Genomic DNA, 22,578 nt, shown 5'->3' on the forward strand with positions numbered 1-22,578 from the left:
AGAGCACACTTCTCCAGCGTACCAGTAACCATTTGCCCACTGAAGTCGGTTACGACGCTGAACTGGAGTCAGGTCATGACCCTGGTGAGGATCACCACGTAGATCAGCTTCCCGAAGATGGTTTTGGACAGTTTTGTGAAGAAAATCTTCGGTTGTGCAAACCCACTGGTGGTCTCAGACAATCCCGCAGTTTCATCAGCTGTCCGGGTGGCTGGTCTCAGACAATCCCGCAGTTTCATCAGCTGTCCGGGTGGCTGGTCTCAGACAATCCCGCAGGTGAAGAGGCCAGATGTGGAGGTCCTGGGCTGGTGTGGTTACACGTGGTCTGCGGTTATGAGGCCAGTTGGACGTACTGCCAATTTCTCTAAAATGACATTGGAGGCGGCTTATGGTAGAGAAAAACAAAATTATCTGGAAACAGCTCTGGTAGACATTCCTGCAGTCAGCATGCCAATTGCACGCTCCCTAAAAATTTGAGACATCTGTGGCATTGTGTTGTGACAAAACTGCACATTTTAGAGTGGTCTTTTGTCCCCAGCAAAGGTGCACCTGTGTAATGATCATGATGTTTAATCAGCTTCTTGATATGCTGCATCTGCATCATTCTGATGGATTATCTTGGCAAAGGATAAATACTCACTAACAGGGATGTGAACACATTTATGCTCAACATTTGGAGCGTATGGAACATTTCTGGGATCTTTTATTTTAGCTCATGAAACCAACACTTTACATGTTGCGCTTATATTTAAGTTCAGTGTAAGTCAAAGAGCCTGTCATGACCATCAGAGGGTTTAGATAATGCTTTCTAAAAGGATGGGAGGCAAATTCACTATCCTCGTTCTCTCTCCCTCCATGATTGAGATTTAATTCACATTCCCTCCCTCAACCTGCAGATGCAGCATTTTGAGAAATAGCCTGAAATATAAATAGCCCCCCCCCCCCCCCCAACACACACAGTCTATTCAAGAGCAGATTATAATTAAGCTAACATTATTCTATTAAACAGTAGATGATTGTGAAAACCTAACATTCTTACTCAATACCTAAACTTTTCCACTGATTGTGAAAACCTAATATTCTCAATCTCTGAAATGTTCCACTGGTCTGACTGAGTGAGTGAGAGTTAGTGACTGAGTGAGAGTGAGTCTATGACACACTATCTAAATCTCATTCTTCTGGCAGACAGAGGGCCTATTGCGCAACATGTTTCGGTCGTGTGTCTTCATTCATTCCAGTGTGTGAGCGTAGACATTAATTCCCAGTCCCCTCATACGAACACACAAATGAGGGTCATTCATCAGAGATGTTGACTTGGCTGTGTGTGAGAATGGTTTGTGTAAAGCCCATTTCATCCAGGGATCTTCCAGTACTATACACTGTGTTGGTACAGAGGACTTACAGTCACTGTGGTGGTGTTAGTGTCACGGGTGGGATCTGAACCTGGGAAAATTCCCTCGTGGGCAGAGGGGGAGCAAATTAGGTTGCAGGCAGGGCTACCTCATCATGAGAGTGTGAGTCCTCACCTCTGCTACATTAGCTGCTGTAGTGATGCCGTCTTGCCTGAGATCTTGAATTAGAAGTTAGGATTCGGAGTTGTTCCTGTCCAGGTCCATGGATCAGTACTCTTCACTTCCTGGCTCTGAAAAACTACAGGGTGTGCAGACAGATGTCACATGATACGTTCCTACTCCCAGCGGCAGTAAGAACTGTTACAGACACTTGGGAGTCTGGCACCAGTGACATGATTTAATTCCAAAGAAGAACCCACAGTGACGAAACAGAAACAGCTACAGGAAGAAACTGTGAAGTAACCATGACAACTGAAGTATGACCATAGAAGCTGTCTAGTTTCTCTCTTTTGTAATTCTGTGACAGTTATAATTTAAACATGACTGACAGAGCATGCCAGAGGAGAAAAAACATACACAAGTATATAAAAATATGCCATTCGATTCATATCAACAATTGAGGACCGTGGGTGCACTATTTACAGAAAAAAAAGGCAATATATACCAATATTTACATTACACAATAAAGACTTCTTTCACACACTGGCAGAAAGGTTACTTACAAGAATTACTGAAATTTACTAGGATGGCAGCATGAAATTATTATGACGGTTGGAAGTAGTGTGAATGATCAATTCTGAATGTCTTTGCCACAGTGATATTCTACTAAATTCTGTTACTTGATTAACATGAAAGCTAGCATGGAAGTCTTTTACTTCATTTTCTACAATGTAGTGTTTATAAAATGACCTATGCAGTTACTGTGAAAACAGAGGTGGGTGGGGACCATGGAAATATAATGGGTAGAAATATCTTCGCTCTAAAATCCACATGGTTCCACAGTCTACCCAATATGACATCACAATAACACGGATAGAATAACCAACTAGAATTCCACACTTAGCAAGTACACAGGGACAGGCTGCTCCACTAATATACGTCTACACAGAGACACAGCTAGCAGCAGACGAGTATCAAAGGACCAAGTTATCCGATTATATTTTAGTCATTTAGCAGACGCTCTTATCCAGAGCGACTTACAGGAGCAATCAGGATTGTGCCTCCCTCAAGAGCACATCGACATATTTTTTTCTCTCACGTAGTCGGCATGGGGATTCGAACCAGCGACCTTTCGGTTACTGGCCCAACACTCTTAACCGCTAGGCTACCTGCCTCTTAACCGCTAGGCTACCTGCCTCTTAACCGCTAGGCTACCTGCCTCTTAACCGCTAGGCTACCTGCCTCTTAACCGCTAGGCTACCTGTCTCTTAACCGCTAGGCTACCTGTCTCTTAACCGCTAGGCTACCTGTCTCTTAACCGATAGGCTACCTGCCTCTTAACCGATAGGCTACCTGCCTCTTAACCGCTAGGCTACCTGCCTCTTAACCGCTAGGCTACCTGCCTCTTAACCGCTAGGCTACCTGTCTCTTAACCGCTAGGCTACCTGTCTCTTAACCGCTAGGCTACCTGCCTCTTAACCGCTAGGCTACCTGCCTCTTAACCGCTAGGCTACCTGTCTCTTAACCGCTAGGCTACCTGTCTCTTAACCGCTAGGCTACCTGTCTCTTAACCGCTAGGCTACCTGTCTCTTAACCGCTAGGCTACCTGTCTCTTAACCGCTAGGCTACCTGTCTCTTAACCGCTAGGCTACCTGTCTCTTAACCGCTAGGCTACCTGTCTCTTAACCGCTAGGCTACCTGTCTCTTAACCGCTAGGCTACCTGTCTCTTAACCGCTAGGCTACCTGTCTCTTAACCGCTAGGCTACCTGTCTCTTAACCGCTAGGCTACCTGTCTCTTAACCGCTAGGCTACCTGTCGCGCCCGATTATCCGTTAGCCTCTTCATTGGCTCACAATGGGGGAATTAGCCTAATGCTGATACATTTGTTTGGAATGGTTGAAGGTGATGTCCCCAGATGGTTTGTCGGGGAGTTTTCTTGGCTTGGAGAGATTAAACACTATCTTGACCCTGAACCTGAGGGCACTGGTTTGTTTGTGTGTGTTGCTATGTATGCTGAGTGTGTGTGTGTGTGTGTGTGTGTGTGTGTGTGTGTGTGTGTGTGTGTGTGTGTGTGTGTGTGTGTGTGTGTGTGTGTGTGTGTGTGTGTGTGTCAGAGCTCCTGTAAATCATCTCTTCGGGGCAAAGAAAGAGAGGAAAACACATCTATAAATTAAGTGCTGTAAAAAAACAAAGATGAAATCAAAAACATAAATACTGTACAAACATATTTCTTCTACTACAGCCCCCTAAAACAAATGCTTTAAAACACACTTCACTGCGGTAGCGGGATGTTGTTTCTCTTTAAATAGAACAAAAAATATTTAAAATTATAAACACAATAGTGATTTAGGTGTGAGAACGAGGTGTGTGTGTATGTTTGTCATAGGCTATGGAGAGACGAGCTGTGTTTTATCAAACGAGTGAAGAAAGTGTGTGTGTGTGTATGTTTATATAGTCTTAGTAGGTACCCTTGCCATATATTGCACATTGGTTACTTTTATAATGTTTACTCTTTAGTTTCCTTGTTCAGAGAACAGAGACGTTTAGTGTTCACTCCTTGTTCCATTCATGTCTCCTCCCTAGGATGGAGTGTTAGGATGGCCTTGTTCCATTTTTACTTCCCTCAGTCCATCATTTGGCTTGTTGCAGAATTCACAATCTTCTTCCCATCAGTACCCTTTCGCTCTCTCTCTCTCTCTCTCTCTCTCCCTCCCTCTCTCCCTCTCTCTCTCATAAAAACGGGGGCGGGGTTTGAGGAGGAGGGGCCGGGTTTATGTGTGGTTTTTGCTAAGGGTGGGTTTTAAATGGGTCGGGGGACTCTCATTGGCTCAGACCCGGGGCAAGGGGCTTAGCCTCACATCCTCCAGGGCAGTATGTTGCTGGTGCTGAAGTGGTGGGTTTTGATAAATGGGGCCGCCTGATTTCCTCAGACCCTCCACAGCAGTAAGTGGTTGGTACTGTCGTCCCGCCCCACTGTCTCACTGCTATTGGTCAGCCGGAAGTCCTCATAGCCGTCGCCACCGGAGATCACCAACTGATTGGTTTTAACGGGCAGGAGGGCGGAGGCTCGACGGCGAGCAGAGTCTCGCCTCTGCAGACCCCCATTACCCCCTTCAACACCACTCTGGGCTGGGTTGCCTAGGAGACAGAGGAGTTCAAAGGTCATGAATATGGAAGTACCCCTTTAAACATTGTATAGCAAATATGTTTGGAAGCAGAAATGGTGTGTGGAGTGACATGGTTACCTGTGGTATCGGCGGGCAGGGGGAAGTTGACGTCGAAGCCTTCAGGTAGTTCTATGGAGGTGAGGAACCTCACATGGCCAGTGTGTCCGTGAGCAGAGCCCATGGGGGTCAGAGGTGACCGCAGCGTCCCTGACACTGTCCCAGAGCTGACGGCTGGGATAGACAGGGTCAGGACCACCCCTGCACTGGTCCCGATCCACAGCAGGTCCTTACAGGCCAGGAGAGCTGTGATCCTCAGACACGCTGCCTTGTGTTGCCGGATGATCGCATCTGAACCTGGGGAGGGGAGGAGAATGGTGGAGGGTAAGGTGAGAGGGAGAGGAAGGCCAGAGAGAGAGAGAGGAAGGCCAGAGTGAGAGAGAGGAAGGCCAGAGAGAGGGAGAGGAAGGCCAGAGAGAGGGAGAGGAAGGCCAGAGAGAGGGAGAGGAAGGCCAGAGAGAGGGAGAGGAAGGCCAGAGAGAGGGAGAGGAAGGCCAGAGAGAGAGAGGGGAAGGCCAGAGAGAGAGAGGGGAAGGCCAGAGAGAGGGAGAGGAAGGCCAGAGAGAGAGAGAGGAAGGCCAGAGAGAGAGAGAGGAAGGCCAGAGAGAGGGAGAGGAAGGCCAGAGAGAGGGAGAGGAAGGCCAGAGAGAGGGAGAGGAAGGCCAAAGAGAGGGAGAGGAAGGCCAGAGAGAGGGAGAGGAAGGCCAGAGAGAGGGAGAGGAAGGCCAGAGAGAGGGAGAGGAAGGCCAGAGAGAGGGAGAGGAAGGCCAGAGAGAGGGAGAGGAAGGCCAGAGAGAGGGAGAGGAAGGCCAGAGAGAGAGAGAGGAAGGCCAGAGAGAGGGAGAGGAAGGCCAGAGAGAGGGAGAGGAAGGCCAGAGAGAGAGAGAGGAAGGCCAGAGAGAGAGAGGGGAAGGCCAGAGAGAGAGAGGGGAAGGCCAGAGAGAGGGAGAGGAAGGCCAGAGAGGATGACAGGAAGGCCAGAGAGAGGGAGAGGAAGGCCAGAGAGAGGGAGAGAACAAGCGTTTTATTTAGAACTGGAGCTGCCATCTACTGGTTAAGATGTGTAATGCGCTGACTCTGTGTGTGTGTGTGTGTGCAGTAAACGTCTACGATGTTTTGGGGACTTATGGTGTGTGCGTACGCGTGTGTATGTGTGCTCTGTGTTACCTGCAAGCATCTTGTGCACGGCGGGGGCCACGTCCACCTCTGTCAGGCTGTCCCAGGTCTGGGCGTGGTAAAGTCTAATCTGGGCACTACCCTGGAGCGCCAGCCACACCCCCTGGCCGTAGCTCACCATGCAGGTAACACACCTACTGCTGTCTGTGCCCACCTGGAACCAGTGCTGCAGGGGAGAGAGAGAGAGGTTACAACCACCCAGATATCCATCCACCCATCGTTCCATCCATCCATCCATCCATCCATCCATCCATCCATCCATCCATCCATCCATCCATCCATCCATCCATCCATCCATCCATCGTTCCATCCATCCATCGTTCCATCCATCCCGTTCCATCCATCCCGTTCCATCCATCCATCCATCCATCCATCCATCCATCCATCCATCCATCCATCCATCCATCGTTCCATCCATCCATCGTTCCATCCATCCATCCATCCATCCATCCATCCATCCATCCATCCATCCATCCATCCATCGTTCCATCCATCCATCGTTCCATCCATCCATCCATCCATCCATCCATCCATCCATCCATCCATCCATCCATCCATCCATCCATCGTTCCATCCATCCATCGTTCCATCCATCCATCGTTCCATCCATCCATCGTTCCATCCATCGTTCCATCCATCGTTCCATCCATCGTTCCATCCATCCATCCATCCATCCATCCATCCATCCATCCATCCATCCATCCATCCATCCATCCATCCATCCATCCATCCATCCATCGTTCCATCCATCCATCCATCTTTTGTGACTGGACCGTAATGTAACCATACCTCTTGCACCAGTGTGGTTGTGTTGATGATGAGAACGCGGTTCTGTGAACCACACCACAGCTTCCCTCCGACCGGGACCATCTTAGTGACAGGACTACTGGGCGTGCCCAGACTCAACGCCTGAGATGACTGGGCGTCCCAGAAACTCCCCACCTCCCTCTGGTAGACGATCACATCTCCGTTGGCCAGGGACACAAACACCTTGTTGTCCAGGTAGCTGAGAGAAGAGAGGGAGGAGATTGTCAGACACTGAAGTAGTGAATCACCAGATAAAGTGGAAGACTTGTAAGCAGCCAGACTCACAGAACACACAGGATGGGGGCAGAATGCTGCATCTTCATGCTGTTCTTACGGTTACGGATGTTGTCTGATGACTGGTACACGTGGATACTGACAGAGAGAGTTCAAATCACACAGTTAGGATTTCAACGTGTGTCTGTGTGCGTTTCTGTACGTGTCGGTGTGTGTGTGTGTGTGTGTGTGTGTGTGTGTCTGTGTGTGTGTGTCTGTGTGTGTGTGTGTGTCTGTGTGTGTGTGTGTGTGTGTGTGTGTGTGTGTGTGTGTGTGTGTGTGTGTGTGTCTGTGTGTATGTGTGTGTGTGTGTCTGTGTGTGTGTGTGTGTGTGTGTGTGTGTCTGTGTGTGTGTGTGTGTGTGTTTACCATCCGTCCTCTGTGCCCAGCCACACAGAGCTCTGGTAAGCCTCCGGGTCAATGCTGAGCAGATCCTCCAGACTGGCTCTAGTGAAGGATCCCCGGGAGGAGCGGCGCATCGCTCTCCCGTCCATGGGGCTCTCGCTGTGGGGTCGACCTCTTCCACCCACCCCTGGCCTGCCTGGAGCTCCATAAGGACTGGCCACCGGGTAGTCCTGCTCCTCCTCACTACTGGTGGTCTCTGTAGCCATGTCCTTAGAACCTGACCCCTCCTCATCTAGGACAGAGGGACAGTCAGGGTGTTTAAGTCGGTGCAAACTTGTTCCCATAGCTGGATGAATGGATGGCTTGGGGTTTTGTGTGAATGTGTGTGAGAGAGTACTCACTGCCATAGCTGGACGACACTGTAGAGTGACTGGCTTGGCTCTGCAGTGTGGAGGAGGGGCTAGGAGAATCTTCATCGTCCGTGTCATCACTATCAAATGGAACTAACTCTGGCCCCGCCCCTGAAGGGGGCTCGGTCAGCTCCAGCGACGAATGAGAGATGGAGATGTGTAGCTGCTGCTGCCGGGATGGGGTGGAGTCAACAGCTACAGGGGGAGGGGCTGGGGAGTGCTCCACTCCACGTTCCCTAGGAGACACAGGATGCAGGACACTGTAATGTTAGCTAAGCATTGCAGGACATCAACAGTAAAGACTGATACGTGTGTGTTTGTACACTATGCTCTGTGTCCCAACCTCCCCTTGACTACAGGGACTGATATGTGTGTGTTTGTACACTATGCTCTGTGTCCCAACCTCCCCTTGACTACAGGGACTGATATGTGTGTGTTTGTACACTATGCTCTGTGTCCCAACCTCCCCTTGACTACAGGGACTGATGTGTGTGTTTGTACACTATGCTCTGTGTCCCAACCTCCCCTTGACTACAGGGACTGATGTGTGTGTTTGTACACTATGCTCTGTGTCCCAACCTCCCCTTGACTACAGGGACTGATACGTGTGTGTTTGTACACTATGCTCTGTGTCCCAACCTCCCCTTGACTACAGGGACTGATGTGTGTGTTTGTACACTATGCTCTGTGTCCCAACCTCCCCTTGACTACAGGGACTGATGTGTGTGTTTGTACACTATGCTCTGTGTCCCAACCTCCCCTTGACTACAGGGACTGATATGTGTGTGTTTGTACACTATGCTCTGTGTCCCAACCTCCCCTTGACTACAGGGACTGATGTGTGTGTTTGTACACTATGCTCTGTGTCCCAACCTCCCCTTGACTACAGGGACTGATGTGTGTGTTTGTACACTATGCTCTGTGTCCCAACCTCCCCTTGACTACAGGGACTGATGTGTGTGTGTTTGTACACTATGCTCTGTGTCCCAACCTCCCCTTGACTACAGGGACTGATGTGTGTGTGTTTGTACACTATGCTCTGTGTCCCAACCTCCCCTTGACTACAGGGACTGATGTGTGTGTTTGTACACTATGCTCTGTGTCCCAACCTCCCCTTGACTACAGGGACTGATACGTGTGTGTTTGTACACTATGCTCTGTGTCCCAACCTCCCCTTGACTACAGGGACTGATGTGTGTGTTTGTACACTATGCTCTGTGTCCCAACCTCCCCTTGACTACAGGGACTGATGTGTGTGTTTGTACACTATGCTCTGTGTCCCAACCTCCCCTTCACTACAGGGACTGATGTGTGTGTTTGTACACTATGCTCTGTGTACCAACCTCCCCTTGACTACAGGGACTGATGTGTGTGTTTGTACACTATGCTCTGTGTACCAACCTCCCCTTGACTACAGGGACTGATGTGTGTGTGTTTGTACACTATGCTCTGTGTCCCAACCTCCCCTTGACTACAGGGACTGATGTGTGTGTGTTTGTACACTATGCTCTGTGTCCCAACCTCCCCTTGACTACAGGGACTGATGTGTGTGTTTGTACACTATGCTCTGTGTCCCAACCTCCCCTTGACTACAGGGACTGATGTGTGTGTGTTTGTACACTATGCTCTGTGTCCCAACCTCCCCTTGAGTCCAGGGACTGATATGTGTGTGTTTGTACACTATGCTCTGTGTCCCAACCTCCCCTTGACTACAGGGACTGATGTGTGTGTTTGTACACTATGCTCTGTGTCCCAACCTCCCCTTGACTACAGGGACTGATGTGTGTGTTTGTACACTATGCTCTGTGTCCCAACCTCCCCTTGACTACAGGGACTGATACGTGTGTGTTTGTACACTATGCTCTGTGTCCCAACCTCCCCTTGACTACAGGGACTGATGTGTGTGTGTTTGTACACTATGCTCTGTGTCCCAACCTCCCCTTGACTACAGGGACTGATGTGTGTGTTTGTACACTATGCTCTGTGTCCCAACCTCCCCTTGACTACAGGGACTGATGTGTGTGTTTGTACACTATGCTCTGTGTACCAACCTCCCCTTGACTACAGGGACTGATGTGTGTGTTTGTACACTATGCTCTGTGTACCAACCTCCCCTTGACTACAGGGACTGATACGTGTGTTTGTACACTATGCTCTGTGTACCAACCTCCCCTTGACTACAGGGACTGATGTGTGTGTTTGTACACTATGCTCTGTGTACCAACCTCCCCTTGAGTCCAGGGACTGATGTGTGTGTTTGTACACTATGCTCTGTGTCCCAACCTCCCCTTGAGTCCAGGGACTGATATGTGTGTGTTAGTACACTATGCTCTGTGTACCAACCTCCCCTTGAGTCCAGGGACTGATGTGTGTGTTTGTACACTATGCTCTGTGTACCAACCTCCCCTTGAGTCCAGGGACCGCGGCAATGCAGATGATCCTGGCAGAGCAGACAGCGATACAGGCCTCTACAGTGGGCTGGTCTCTGATGTTGAGCAGACACACCTGGCCCACGTAACCATCACTGTTACACACCCACACCTCACTGCTGCTCTCTGGACAACTGTGGCTGGGGGAGGCACAGGAGAACTGGGGAGGGAGAGGCAGGATAGGAGGAAAAGGACTATGAATACTTAAGTAGGCATGTTCTGCATCAAGTTGTACCATGGATAGTCAGAATGGCCTGGTAACCACGTCACACAACCAGGGTTGAGCTCAATTCAACTAAAATTACAATTCAATAATCGAAAAAAGGGCATTTATTTAAAAAAAAGTAGAAGCTATTTTATTTCCATTTTTTTTCTTCAGAATGTTAAATTCAAATCACTTCCTGAATTTGCTGCCTTCAAATCTAATTGAGCCCAACCCTGCACACCATCAGGACAGGCTGGCGTCGCTCTCACCTGCATCCCACTACGAGTCTTCATAATGGGGATAGCCTTCAGGAACTCTGGGTCCCACTGGTCCTTATTCATTGCTACACACACATGACAAAGGAAGAGATAGAGGTTATTAACCTACAGTTTACTCTCAAGGGAAAGGCTCTAGTGAACAATCCCTTTAATACCATGTTAAATAACATGAGCGTGTGTTTCCTCATACCCAGTTTCTTCTTGGCATCTTCGAAGGCCTGTTGAAAGTTGCTGCGTGTGTCTGGGGAACTGAACTCGAACACGAAGCTGGTTTCTGCCGAGGCGGTGGTCAGCTCCAGCTTGGTGGGCAGGAAGGTCATACTGAAGGCTAGAGACTGTTTCTCTGCAAGCTCCCTGTGGACCGACACCATCAGGTCCTTTATCACATCATCCAGAGACTGAGGGGAGAGAGAGAGAGAGGTTTGTTAACGGAGGTGTGTATGAGACTGTTTCTCAGAGAGAGAGAGAGAGAGAGAGAGAGGTTTGTTAATGGAGGTGTGTATGAGACTGTTTCTCAGAGAGAGAGAGAGAGAGAGAGAGAGAGAGAGAGAGAGGTTTGTTAACAGAGGTGTGTATGAGACTGTTTCTCAGAGAGAGGAGAGAGAGAGAGAGAGAGAGAGAGAGAGAGGTTTGTTAACGGAGGTGTGTATGAGACTGTTTCTCAGAGAGAGAGAGAGAAAGAGAGAGAGAGGTTTGTTAACGGAGGTGTGTATGAGACTGTTTCTCAGAGAGAGAGAGAGAGAGGTTTGTTAATGGAGGTGTGTATGAGACTGTTTCTCAGAGAGAGAGGGGAGAGAGAGAGAGGTGTGTATGAGACTGTTTCTCAGAGAGAGAGAGAGAGAGAGAGGTTTGTTAATGGAGGTGTGTATGAGACTGTTTCTCAGAGAGAGAGAGAGAGAGAGAGAGAGAGAGAGAGAGAGAGAGGTTTGTTAACAGAGGTGTGTATGAGACTGTTTCTCAGAGAGAGGAGAGAGAGAGAGAGAGAGAGAGAGAGAGAGGTTTGTTAACGGAGGTGTGTATGAGACTGTTTCTCAGAGAGAGAGAGAGAAAGAGAGAGAGGTTTGTTAACGGAGGTGTGTATGAGACTGTTTCTCAGAGAGAGAGAGAGAGAGGTTTGTTAATGGAGGTGTGTATGAGACTGTTTCTCAGAGAGAGAGGGGAGAGAGAGAGAGGTTTGTATGAGACTGTTTCTCAGAGAGAGAGGGGAGAGAGAGAGAGGTTTGTTAACGGAGGTGTGTATGAGACTGTTTCTCAAAGAGAGAGGAGAGAGAGGTTTGTTAATGGAGGTGTGTATGAGACTGTTTCTCAGAGAGAGGAGAGAGAGAGAGAGAGAGGTTTGTTAACGGAGGTGTGTATGAGACTGCTTCTCAGAGAGAGGAGAGAGAGAGAGAGAGAGAGAGAGGTTTTTTAACGGAGGTGTGTATGAGACTGTTTGCCTGAGAAGGAGAGAGAGAGGTGTGTGTGTGGGGGAGGGGGACAAATGTAATTGTGTATGTGTGTATGAGATCTGATAGACGACTATGAGACGAGTGCATGTGTGTGTGTGTGTGTGTGTGTGTGTGTGTGTGTGTGTGTGTGTGTGTGTGTGTGTGTGTGTGTGTGTGTGTGTGTGTGTGTGTGTGTGTTACCTGGTGAGGGAAGCTGAGAGTCTCTGATAGTTTGCTGATCTGTCCCAGTGTACTCAGGTCCTCATCCAGTCGACCAATCATCTTCTGGATGGTCTCTTTGTTGGTTGCCTGGGAGGGGCCTAACATACAGGAAAGGAGATGATGACATTTGACCTCTGATACTCACAGGAAACTACAGATCCCATGAGCACTGGCATACAGGAAGAACTACAGTATAATCTCAGACACATATAAACTACACATCCCATGAGCCTTCAGGAGTCTTACTTTTCACCATCTCCACGTCCTCTAGGGGAAGTTTCCACAGGAATTTATATTTACTGGAAGTATCGATCACACTGGCAACAGAGTACCTGGAAGAGGGGGAGACAGAAAGACGAGAGGACAGGGAGAGAGATAGTTATTTCTGTCTACGATGCAATGTGTATCAGGCAACACTAGGGGGCAGCAAGTCTCCTTTTATTTAACACTGCAAATGATGGGGTGAACCCATAGAGAATGATAGAGGCCTCTAGTAGCCAAAAGGCCATATTAGTATGGGAAGCGCCATTGAGGGCTTCAACTAATGTAGTCAACTGGGTGGGGCTTCCGACTTCATTGACTGATCCTTCGTGTCCATCCGGCTCATCAGGAGGGCTCAGCCAAATCGTGAAGAAGTAAATGGACTACTTCAAAATGAAGATAGCCTCAATGGCGCTGCCCATGCAGTCAAATACACTATAATGGCACAGATACAAAGTCCTCTAATTATCTCTATGGGTGAACCAAGGGACCAGGATTCCTGTCTGGAAGCATGGTTTCGACTACTGCTACAGTCTTGCTTCATAACTGCAGTTTAACTCGTCTGGCCCAGAAAGGCAATTTCCATAGACGGACCCATAGAGAAGTCAGTTTTCAAATCATTGTTTCCCCCCATCACTCACACCCAAAGATATTAACATTTTATATTCATCCAAATGTCTGTCATGTTTTTGGATGACGTGATGACACTGCTCCTGGGCACACCGAGTGCTGGTACGCATATGAAGTCGGGCCGTGTAAACCAACCAGGATATAGACGGTCCATGAATCGGCGTATGCGAACATGAGTAGATTAGTTGAAAACAAAGGTCGGACATCTTGGACCCAGTGTCTAGATCTTTTATACCTCAATGTGGTGAACGTAGGTGACCAAATACTTATTTTCCACCATAATTTGCAAATAAATTCATTAAAAATCCTACAATGTGATTTTCTGGATTTTTTTCCCTCATTGTGTCTGTCATAGTTGAAGTGTACCTATGATGAAAATTACAGGCCTCTCTCATCTTTTGAAGTGGGAGAACTTGCACAATTGGTGGCTGACTAAATACTTTTTTGCCCCACTGTATGTGTATATATGTGTGTGTGTATGTGAGTGTGTGTGTATGTGAGTGTGTATGTCTCACAGGCTCATGGAGCTGCGTCTCAGGGATCCAGACTTCCTCTTGAGGGTGGTGCAGATGAGCAGATCACTGAAGAGGAAGAGAGAGCGGTCCTTCTTACCCCCCACGGTCTTCTGCAGAGAAAGAGAGACATCGACAGAGAGAGAGAGACAAAGACAGACAGACAGACAGACACACAAAGACAGAGAGAGTGAGAGAGACAGCGACAGAGAGAGAAACACAGTCCTATCCTTCTCATCCGTTATCTAGATTGTAGATTGATATCTGACAGAGGGCAGTCCCACAGCAGAGCAGTCCCTCAGCAGAGCAGTCCCTCAGCAGAGCAGTCCCTCAGCAGAGCAGTCCCTCAGCAGAGTAGTCCCTCAGCAGAGTAGTCCCTCAGCAGAGTATCTATGGTCCCTGCTCTCAATCTCTATCCAGAAGAGCATCATAATAGCACACCGTCAATCTACTGTCTGAGTGTCTCAGACTCACCGCCTCCATCACCATCTCCTGTCTCAGGAACTTCCTCATTGGGTTAAGGATCTGTCAGCGAGAGAGATTAGAATCATTATTACAGTAGCATCAACTTCGAGATAGCAAAAGAAAGCACAGCGTATAACAATTAAACTTTTAAAACATTTAATTTAAAAACAGAACATATATATATTCTGTTTTTAAATAAAATGTTTTATATATATACACACACACACACACGTTCAAAAGTTTGGGGTCGGTCACTTAGAAATGTCCTTGTTTTCCATGAAAACATCCATGAAATGAGTTGCAACATGAATAGAAAATATAGTCAAGATGTTCAACAGGTTATAAATAATGATTTTTAATTGAAATAATAATTGTGTCCTTCAAACTTTGTTTTCGTCAAAGAATACTCCATTTGCAGCAATTACAGTATTGCAAAAAAAGGACCCTGTCTTTCAAAGAAAAATTTGTAAAAATCAAAATAAGTTCACAGTTCCTCATTGTAAAGGGTTTAAACATTGTTTCCCATGCTTGTTCAATTAACCATAAACAATTCATGAACATGCACCTGTGGAACGGTCGTTAAGACACTAACAGCTTACAGACGGTAGGCAATTAAGGTCACAGTTATGAAAACTTAGGACACTAAAGAGGCCTTTCTACTGACTCCGAAAAACACTAAAAGAAAGATGCCCAGGGTCCCTGCTCATCTGCGTGAACGTGCCTTAGGCATGCTGCAGGGAGGCATGAGGACTGCAGATGTGGCCAGGGAAAGAGACAGAGCTACAGGGATACAGAACGGACAGCTGATCGTCCTCGCAGTGGCAGACCACGTGTAACAACACCTGCACAGGATCGATACATCCAAACATCACACCTGCGGGACAGGTACAGGATGGCAACAGCAACTGCTCGAGTTACACCAGGAACGCACAATCCCTCCATCAGTGCTCAGACTGTCCGCAATAGGCTGAGAAAGGCTGGACTGAGGGCTTGTAGGCCTGTTGTAAGGCAGGTCCTCACCAGACATCACCGGCAACAACGTCACATTTGGGGACAAACCCACCGTCGCTGGACCAGACAGGACTGGCAAAAAGGTGCTCTTCACTGACGGGTCGTGGTTTTGTCTCACCAGGGGTGATGGTCGGATTCGCGTTTATCGTCGAAGTAATGAGTGTTACACTGAGGCTTGTACTCTGGCGCGGGATCCACTTGGAGGTGGAGGGTCCGTCATGGTCTGGGGCGGTGTGTCACAGCATCATCGGACTGAGATTGTTGTCATTGCAGGCAATCTCAACGCTGTGCGGTACAGGTAAGACATCCTCCTCCCTCATGTAGTACCCTCCTACAGGCTCATCCTGACATGACCCTCCAGCATGACAATGCCACCAGCCATACTGCTCGTTCTGTGCGTGATTTCCTGCAAGACAGTAATGTCAGTGTTCTGCCATGGCCAGCGAAGAGCCCGGATCTCAATCCCATTGAGCACGTCTGGGACCTGTTGGATCGGAGGGTGAGGGCTAGGGCCATTCCCCCCAGAAATATCCGGGAACTTGCAGGTGCCTTGGTAGAAGAGTGGGGTAACATCTCACAGCAAGAACGGGCAAATCTGGTACAGTCCATGAGGAGGAGATGCACTGCAGTACTTAATGCAGCTGGTGGCCACACCAGATACTGACTGTTCCTTTGGATTTTTACCCCCCTTTGTTCAGGGACACATTATTCAATTTCTGTTAGTCACATGTCTGTGGAACTTGTTCAGTTTATGTCTCAGTTGTTGAATCTTGTTATGTTCATATAAATATTTACAGATGTTAAGTTTGCTGACAAACGCAGTTGACAGTGAGAGGACGTTTCTTTTTTTGCTGAGTTTACATGTCAATTTGTTGAGGTAATCTGAATAGATTTCACCCCAGGCTTCCTGAAGCACCTCCCACAAGTTGGATTGGCTTGATGGGCACTTCTTACGTACCATACGGTCAACCTGCTCCCACAACAGCTCAGTAAGGTTGAGATCTGGTGACTGTGCTGGCTACTCCATTGTAGACAGAATACCAGCTGACTGCTTCCTCCCTAAATAGTTCTTGCATAGTTTAGAGCTGTGGTTTGGGTCATTGTCCTGTTGTACTAGGAAATTGGCTCCAATTAAGCGTCGTCCACAGCGTATGGCATGGCGTTGCAAAATGGAGTGATAGCCTTCCTTCTTCAAGATCCCTTTTACCCTGAACAAATCTCCCACTTTACCACCACCAAAGCACCCCCAGACCATCACATAGCCTCCATCATGCTTGACAGATGGCGTCAAGCACTCCTCCAGCATCTTTTCATTTTTTCTGCGTCTCACGAATGTTATTCTTTGTAATTCGAACATCTCAAACTTAGAGGTCTCTGTCCATAACACTTTTTCCAATCTTCCACTGTCCAGTGTCTGTGTTCTTTTGCCCATCTTCATCTTTTCTTCAGTCTGAGATATGGCTTTTTCTTTGCAACTCTGCCTAGAAGGCCAAAAGAAACGGAGTCTCCTCTTCACTGTTGACGTTGAGACTCAAATGTATTCAAATGTATGCAGATGATACAGTGATATATGTGCATGCAAAGAGCAAACAACAAGCTGCACAAGAACTCACTACTGTAATGGTCCAGGTTACAAAGTGGCTCAGTGACTCGTGTTTGCATCTCAATGTGAAAAAAACTGTTTGCATGTTCTTCACAAAGAGGGCAACAGATGCTACTGAGCCAGATGTCTATGTGTCAGGGGAGAAGCTCCAGGTGGTATCTGATTTTAAGTACCTTGGCATCATACTTGATTCCAACCTCTCTTTTAAAAAGCATGTGAAAAAGGTAATTCAAATAACCAAATTCAACCTAGCTAATTTCCGATTTATACGAAATTGTTTGACTACAGAGGTAGCAAAACTGTACTTCAAATCTATGATACTCCCCCACTTAACATACTGCTTGACTAGTTGGGCCCAAGCTTGCTGTACAACAGTAAGACCTATTCAGTCTGTCTACAAACAGGCTCTCAAAGTGCTTGATAGGAAGCCCAATAGCCATCATCACTGTCACATCCTCAGAAAGCATGAGCTCCTGAGTTGGGAAAATCTTGTGCAATACACCGACGCATGTCTTGTATTCAAGATCCTAAATGGCCTGGCTCCCCCTCCACTCAGTATTTTTGTTAAACAGAAAACCCAAACATATGGCAGCAGATCTACAAGGTCTGCCATGAGAGGTGACTGTATAGTTCCCCTAAGGAAAAGCACCTTTAGTAAATCCGCTTTCTCTGTGAGAGCTTCCCATGTCTGGAATACACTGCCATCAGACACACATAACTGCACCACATATCACACTTTCACAAAATGCTTGAAGACATGGCTAAAGGTCAATCAGATTTGTGAACATGGTCCCTAGCTGTGTGTTGCCGCTTTCCATGTATGTTGTCTGTAACTTGTGAGGTGTGGAAACACTTCGTTGCTTTTATGAATTTTGTCTTACTGCTTTTTGTTCTATGTTGCTCTGTCTGTATGCTACGTCTTGCTTGTCCTATGTTGCTATGTCTGTATGCTATGTCTTGTTCTATGTTGCTATTGTCTATATTGTAATTGTTTTTAATAACCTGCCCAGGGACTGCGGTTGAAAATTAGCCGGCTGGCTAAAACCGGCACTTTTACTGAAACGTTGATTAATGTGCACTGTCCCTGTAAAAAAATAAACTCAAACTCAACTCAGACTGGTGTTTTGCGGGTACTATTTAATGAAGCTGCCAGTTGAGGACTTGTGAGGCGTCTGTTTCTCAAACTAGACACTAATGTACTTGTCCTCTTGCTCAGTTGTGCACCGGGGCCTCCCACTCCTCTTTCTATTCAGTTTTCAGCTGTGCTAACATAATTGCAAAAGGGTTTTCTAATGATCAATTAGCCTTTTAAAATGATCAACTTGGATTAGCTAACACGTGCCATTGGAACACAGGAGTGATGGTTGCTGATAATGGGCCTCTGTACACCTATGAAATTATTCCATAAAACATGATTCATTTTTTTATCTGTCATTTCCAGTTACAAGTCATTTACAATATTAACAATGTTTCTGATCAATTTGATGTTATTTTAATGTACAAAAAAATGAGCTTTTCTTTCAAAAACAAGGACATTTCTAAGTGACCCCAAACTTTTGAACGGCAGTGTATATGTGAGTGTCCTACATCTCTGACGTGTTCTACTCCCTCGATGTGGGCTTCTATCTCCTGCATGACGCGTGTCTCTCTCTCCACCTCCTCCGCAGAGCGACGACCCTTATTGATCTTCTCAGCCAATCGCTTGATGTCTCTCTGGGCGTCCAATAGCAACGGGTGGTCTGGATGTTCCTCAGGAGTGTGCTTCAACAGATCCTAGAGAACAGGGACACCACATTTTACTACCAAGTCAAAGGAAGCACCACCTGTAAAAGAATAGGCCTTCATACATACATGCTTATCTTCATCTTTCAAACGCAGGCCTTCAACACTAAATTGGTTGACATTGTGGAAATAGCTAGGCCAGGAGAAGCCTGAGACTTGCCTAGGATTTATCCCAGTTAGGCAGAAGGAACCATGGGGATCCTGCTGGTCATCTATGAACGTTTGAACATCTTGGCCATGTACTGTTATAATCTCCACCCGGCACAGCCAGAAGAGGACTGGCCACCCCTCAGAGCCTGGTTCCTCTCTAGGTTTCTTCCTAGGTTCCTGCCTTTCTAGGGAGTTTTTCCTAGCCACCGTGCTTCTACATCTGCATTGCTTGCTGTTTGGGGTTTTAGGCTGGGTTTCTGTACAGTACTTTGATATACCAGCTGATGTAAAGGGCTTTATAAATACATTTGACTGATTGATTGAGTTCGGGCAGAGTCGAGGGGACTCACCTTGACCAGCAGCTCATAACGGGGGATCCTCTGGACAGGCTTGATCATCAGATCACCCAGGGCCTGCTTCTCCTTGTTCTCACGCATACTGGTCTGGGGGGGGGGGGGGGGGGGGGAGCGAGAGACAGAGATAGACAGGGAGCCAGAAAAGAGAGACAGGGAGAACGGGACAGAGTTCTAGTCAGACATACAGTACATATGAGCCATACGGTGTGAATAATCGGTCTGGTTTCTCCACAGACACTAGATGGCGGTATGGTTCCACATTCTGATCAGTCACCCTCCTGTGACCGAGTCACTGAAGAAGACCTGTGACTTTTTAAAAGGTCATCATCTAGTCTGGTCAAAGGTCAACTATAGAGGGGAGAAAAACAACAGCTGGAGATATAGGGACACACACACTGAACTATACACAGACAGACATGCAGGAACACACATCCACATGTTTTGAGCTCTATGTCTCAGCTCTGCCAATCAGTAGCCATCTGACTAGTGAGGAACTGCCCCCTCCCTACCTCCATGTCTCAGCTCTGCCAATCAGTAGCCATCTGACTAGTGAGGAACTGCCCCCTCCCTACCTCCATGTCTCAGCTCTGCCAATCAGTAGCCATCTGACTAGTGAGGAACTGCCCCCTCCCTACCTCCAGGCTATGCTCAAACACTACACCCCAACCGGAGCACTGCGTTCGGTCACCTCTGGTCTCTTGGCTCTCCCACCCCTGCTAAAATTACTCAAATGTAAATGATTCACTTCAGCGGAACCTGCCTATTAGACGTGTGTGTGTGTGTGTGTGTGTGTGTGTGTGTGTGTGTGTGTGTGTGTGTGTGTGTGTGTGTTATCCAAAAGAACTGGGCCAGACTTCTCTACCTCAAGCCGGGTGTACACTACACAATTTTGGACCCAATTAAGCTGTCCTAGACAAGTTTAGGAGATCGGAGATAAACTCCATGTCGTAGCCTACTCGGGTCAGAGACGTAAACCGAGGGCTATCGATCCCGTCTTTGACAAGTCCCAGACATCCTGACCAGATATTTTTAAACATGTTTGATTTTATCGACACAAAATCTGCAATGCTCTTGTAGTGTGAACGTGCAACGAGTTTTAGAGAAAGGTGATCAGCGATATGTAGACTAGAGAAGGACAGATGACTAGTACTAGAATGAATATGTAGACTAGAGAAGGACAGATGACTAGTACTAGAATGAATATGTAGACAAGAGAAGGACAGATGACTAGTACTAGAATGAATATGTAGACAAGAGAAGGACAGATGACTAGTACTAGAATGAATATGTAGACTAGAGAAGGACAGATGACTAGTACTAGAATGAATATGTAGACTAGAGAAGGACAGATGACTAGTACTAGAATGAATATGTAGACTAGAGAAGGACAGATGACTAGTACTAGAATGAATATGTAGACTAGAGAAGGACAGGTGACTAGTACTAGAATGAATATGTAGACTAGAGAAGGACAGATGACTAGTACTATAATGAATATGTAGACAAGAGAAGGACAGATGACTAGTACTAGAATGAATATGTAGACTAGAGAAGGACAGATGACTAGTACTAGAATGAATATGTAGACTAGAGAAGGACAGGTGACTAGTACTAGAATGAATATGTAGACTAGAGAAGGACAGATGACTAGTACTATAATGAATATGTAGACAAGAGAAGGACAGATGACTAGTACTAGAATGAATATGTAGACAAGAGAAGAACAGATGACTAGTACTAGAATGAATATGTAGACTAGAGAAGGACAGGTGACTAGTACTAGAATGAATATGTAGACTAGAGAAGGACAGATGACTAGTACTAGAATGAATATGTAGACTAGAGAAGGACAGATGACTAGTACTAGAATGAATATGTAGACTAGAGAAGGACAGATGACTAGTACTAGAATGAATATGTAGACTAGAGAAGGACAGATGACTAGTACTAGAATGAATATGTAGACTAGAGAAGGACAGATGACTAGTACTAGAATGAATATGTAGACTAGAGAAGGACAGATGACTAGTACTAGAATGAATATGTAGACTAGAGAAGGACAGATGACTAGTACTAGAAAGAATATGTAGACTAGAGAAGGACAGATGACTAGTACTAGAATGAATATGTAGACTAGAGAAGGACAGATGACTAGTACTAGAATGAATATGTAGACAAGAGAAGGACAGATGACTAGTACTAGAATGAATATGTAGACTAGAGGAGGACAGATGACTAGTACTAGAATGAATATGTAGACTAGAGGAGGACAGATGACTAGTACTAGAATGAATATGTAGACTAGAGAAGGACAGATGACTAGTACTAGAATGAATATGTAGACTAGAGAAGGACAGATGACTAGTACTAGAATGAATATGTAGACAAGAGAAGGACAGATGACTAGTACTAGAATGAATATGTAGACTAGAGAAGGACAGATGACTAGTCACTACGTTGCCAAGACAACAAGCTACAGAAAAGACGGGTGTTAATGTCAGAGGCTCAGCCATGTTAGGATTTTGAAAGTCCTGTAGTGTTCGCCCGGCATCAGGGGATCAGTGATCGAGTGTCTCTTTCTAAAGAAAATCTCCTGAGAGAACTGCCATTGGAAGAGCAGCAGGGACAGGATGTGCACACACACACACACACACACACACACACACACACACACACACACACACACACACACACACACACACACACACACACACACACACACACACACACACACACACACACACACACGATAAAGACACTTAGAGACAAGTCCATGAATCACACTCATCTACACGAACACACTCATATCAACAGCGGACATACACTACCGTTCAAAAGTTTGGGGTCACTTAGAAATGTCCTTGTTTTTGAAAGAAAAGCTATTTTTTTGTCCATTAAATAAACATCAAATTGATCAGAAATACAGTATAGACATTGTTAATGTTGTAAATGACTATTGTAGCTGGAAACGGCTGATTGTTTAATGGAATATCTACATAGGCGTACAGAGGCCCATTATCAGCAACCATCACTCCTGTGTTCCAATGGCACGTTGTGTTAGCTAATCCAAGTTTATCATTTTAAAAAGGCTAATTGATCATTAGAAAACCCTTTTGCAATTATGTTAGCACAGCTGAAAACTGTTGGGCTGATTAAAGAAGCAATAAAACTGGCCTTCTTTAGACTAGTTGAGTATCTGGAGCATCAGCATTTGTGGGTTCGATTACAGGCTCAAAATGAGCAGAAACAATTCACTTTCTTCTGAAACTCGTCAGTCTATTCTTGTTTTGAGAAATGAAGGCTATTCCATGCGATAAATTGCCAAGAAACTGAAGATCTCGTACAACGTTGTGTTGGACGGCACTTAATTGGAGCCAATTTCCTCCTAAAACAGGACAATGACTCAAAGCACAGCTCTAAACTATGCAAGAACTATTTAGGGAAGAAGCAGTCAGCTGGTATTCTGTCTATAACGGAGTAGCCAGCACAGTCACCGGATC

General features: G+C 46.6%; 1 protein-coding gene across 1 annotated transcript in view; it reads right to left on the minus strand.

Moving 5' to 3' along the window:
- Positions 1–3,250: 3,250 nt before the first annotated feature.
- The window catches only part of LOC120028510 (rho guanine nucleotide exchange factor 17-like), a 44,724-nt gene continuing 25,396 nt past the window's right edge, over positions 3,251–22,578 (minus strand). The window contains exons 4-19 of the mRNA XM_038973707.1: positions 19,073–19,165; positions 18,378–18,563; positions 14,186–14,236; positions 13,715–13,824; positions 12,555–12,640; positions 12,288–12,406; positions 10,850–11,057; positions 10,651–10,724; positions 10,149–10,336; positions 7,739–7,983; positions 7,362–7,629; positions 7,005–7,091; positions 6,702–6,918; positions 5,904–6,078; positions 4,758–5,033; positions 3,251–4,650 (exon numbers count right to left, since the gene is read on the minus strand). Of these exons, the coding sequence (XP_038829635.1) occupies positions 4,439–4,650; positions 4,758–5,033; positions 5,904–6,078; positions 6,702–6,918; positions 7,005–7,091; positions 7,362–7,629; positions 7,739–7,983; positions 10,149–10,336; positions 10,651–10,724; positions 10,850–11,057; positions 12,288–12,406; positions 12,555–12,640; positions 13,715–13,824; positions 14,186–14,236; positions 18,378–18,563; positions 19,073–19,165 (2,595 nt within the window). The 3' untranslated portion in view covers positions 3,251–4,438. The remainder of the gene's footprint in view (positions 4,651–4,757; positions 5,034–5,903; positions 6,079–6,701; positions 6,919–7,004; positions 7,092–7,361; positions 7,630–7,738; positions 7,984–10,148; positions 10,337–10,650; positions 10,725–10,849; positions 11,058–12,287; positions 12,407–12,554; positions 12,641–13,714; positions 13,825–14,185; positions 14,237–18,377; positions 18,564–19,072; positions 19,166–22,578) is intronic.

This window comes from Salvelinus namaycush, chromosome 34 (genome assembly GCF_016432855.1).
Source record: "Salvelinus namaycush isolate Seneca chromosome 34, SaNama_1.0, whole genome shotgun sequence".
Classification (NCBI taxonomy): Eukaryota; Metazoa; Chordata; class Actinopteri; order Salmoniformes; family Salmonidae; genus Salvelinus; species Salvelinus namaycush.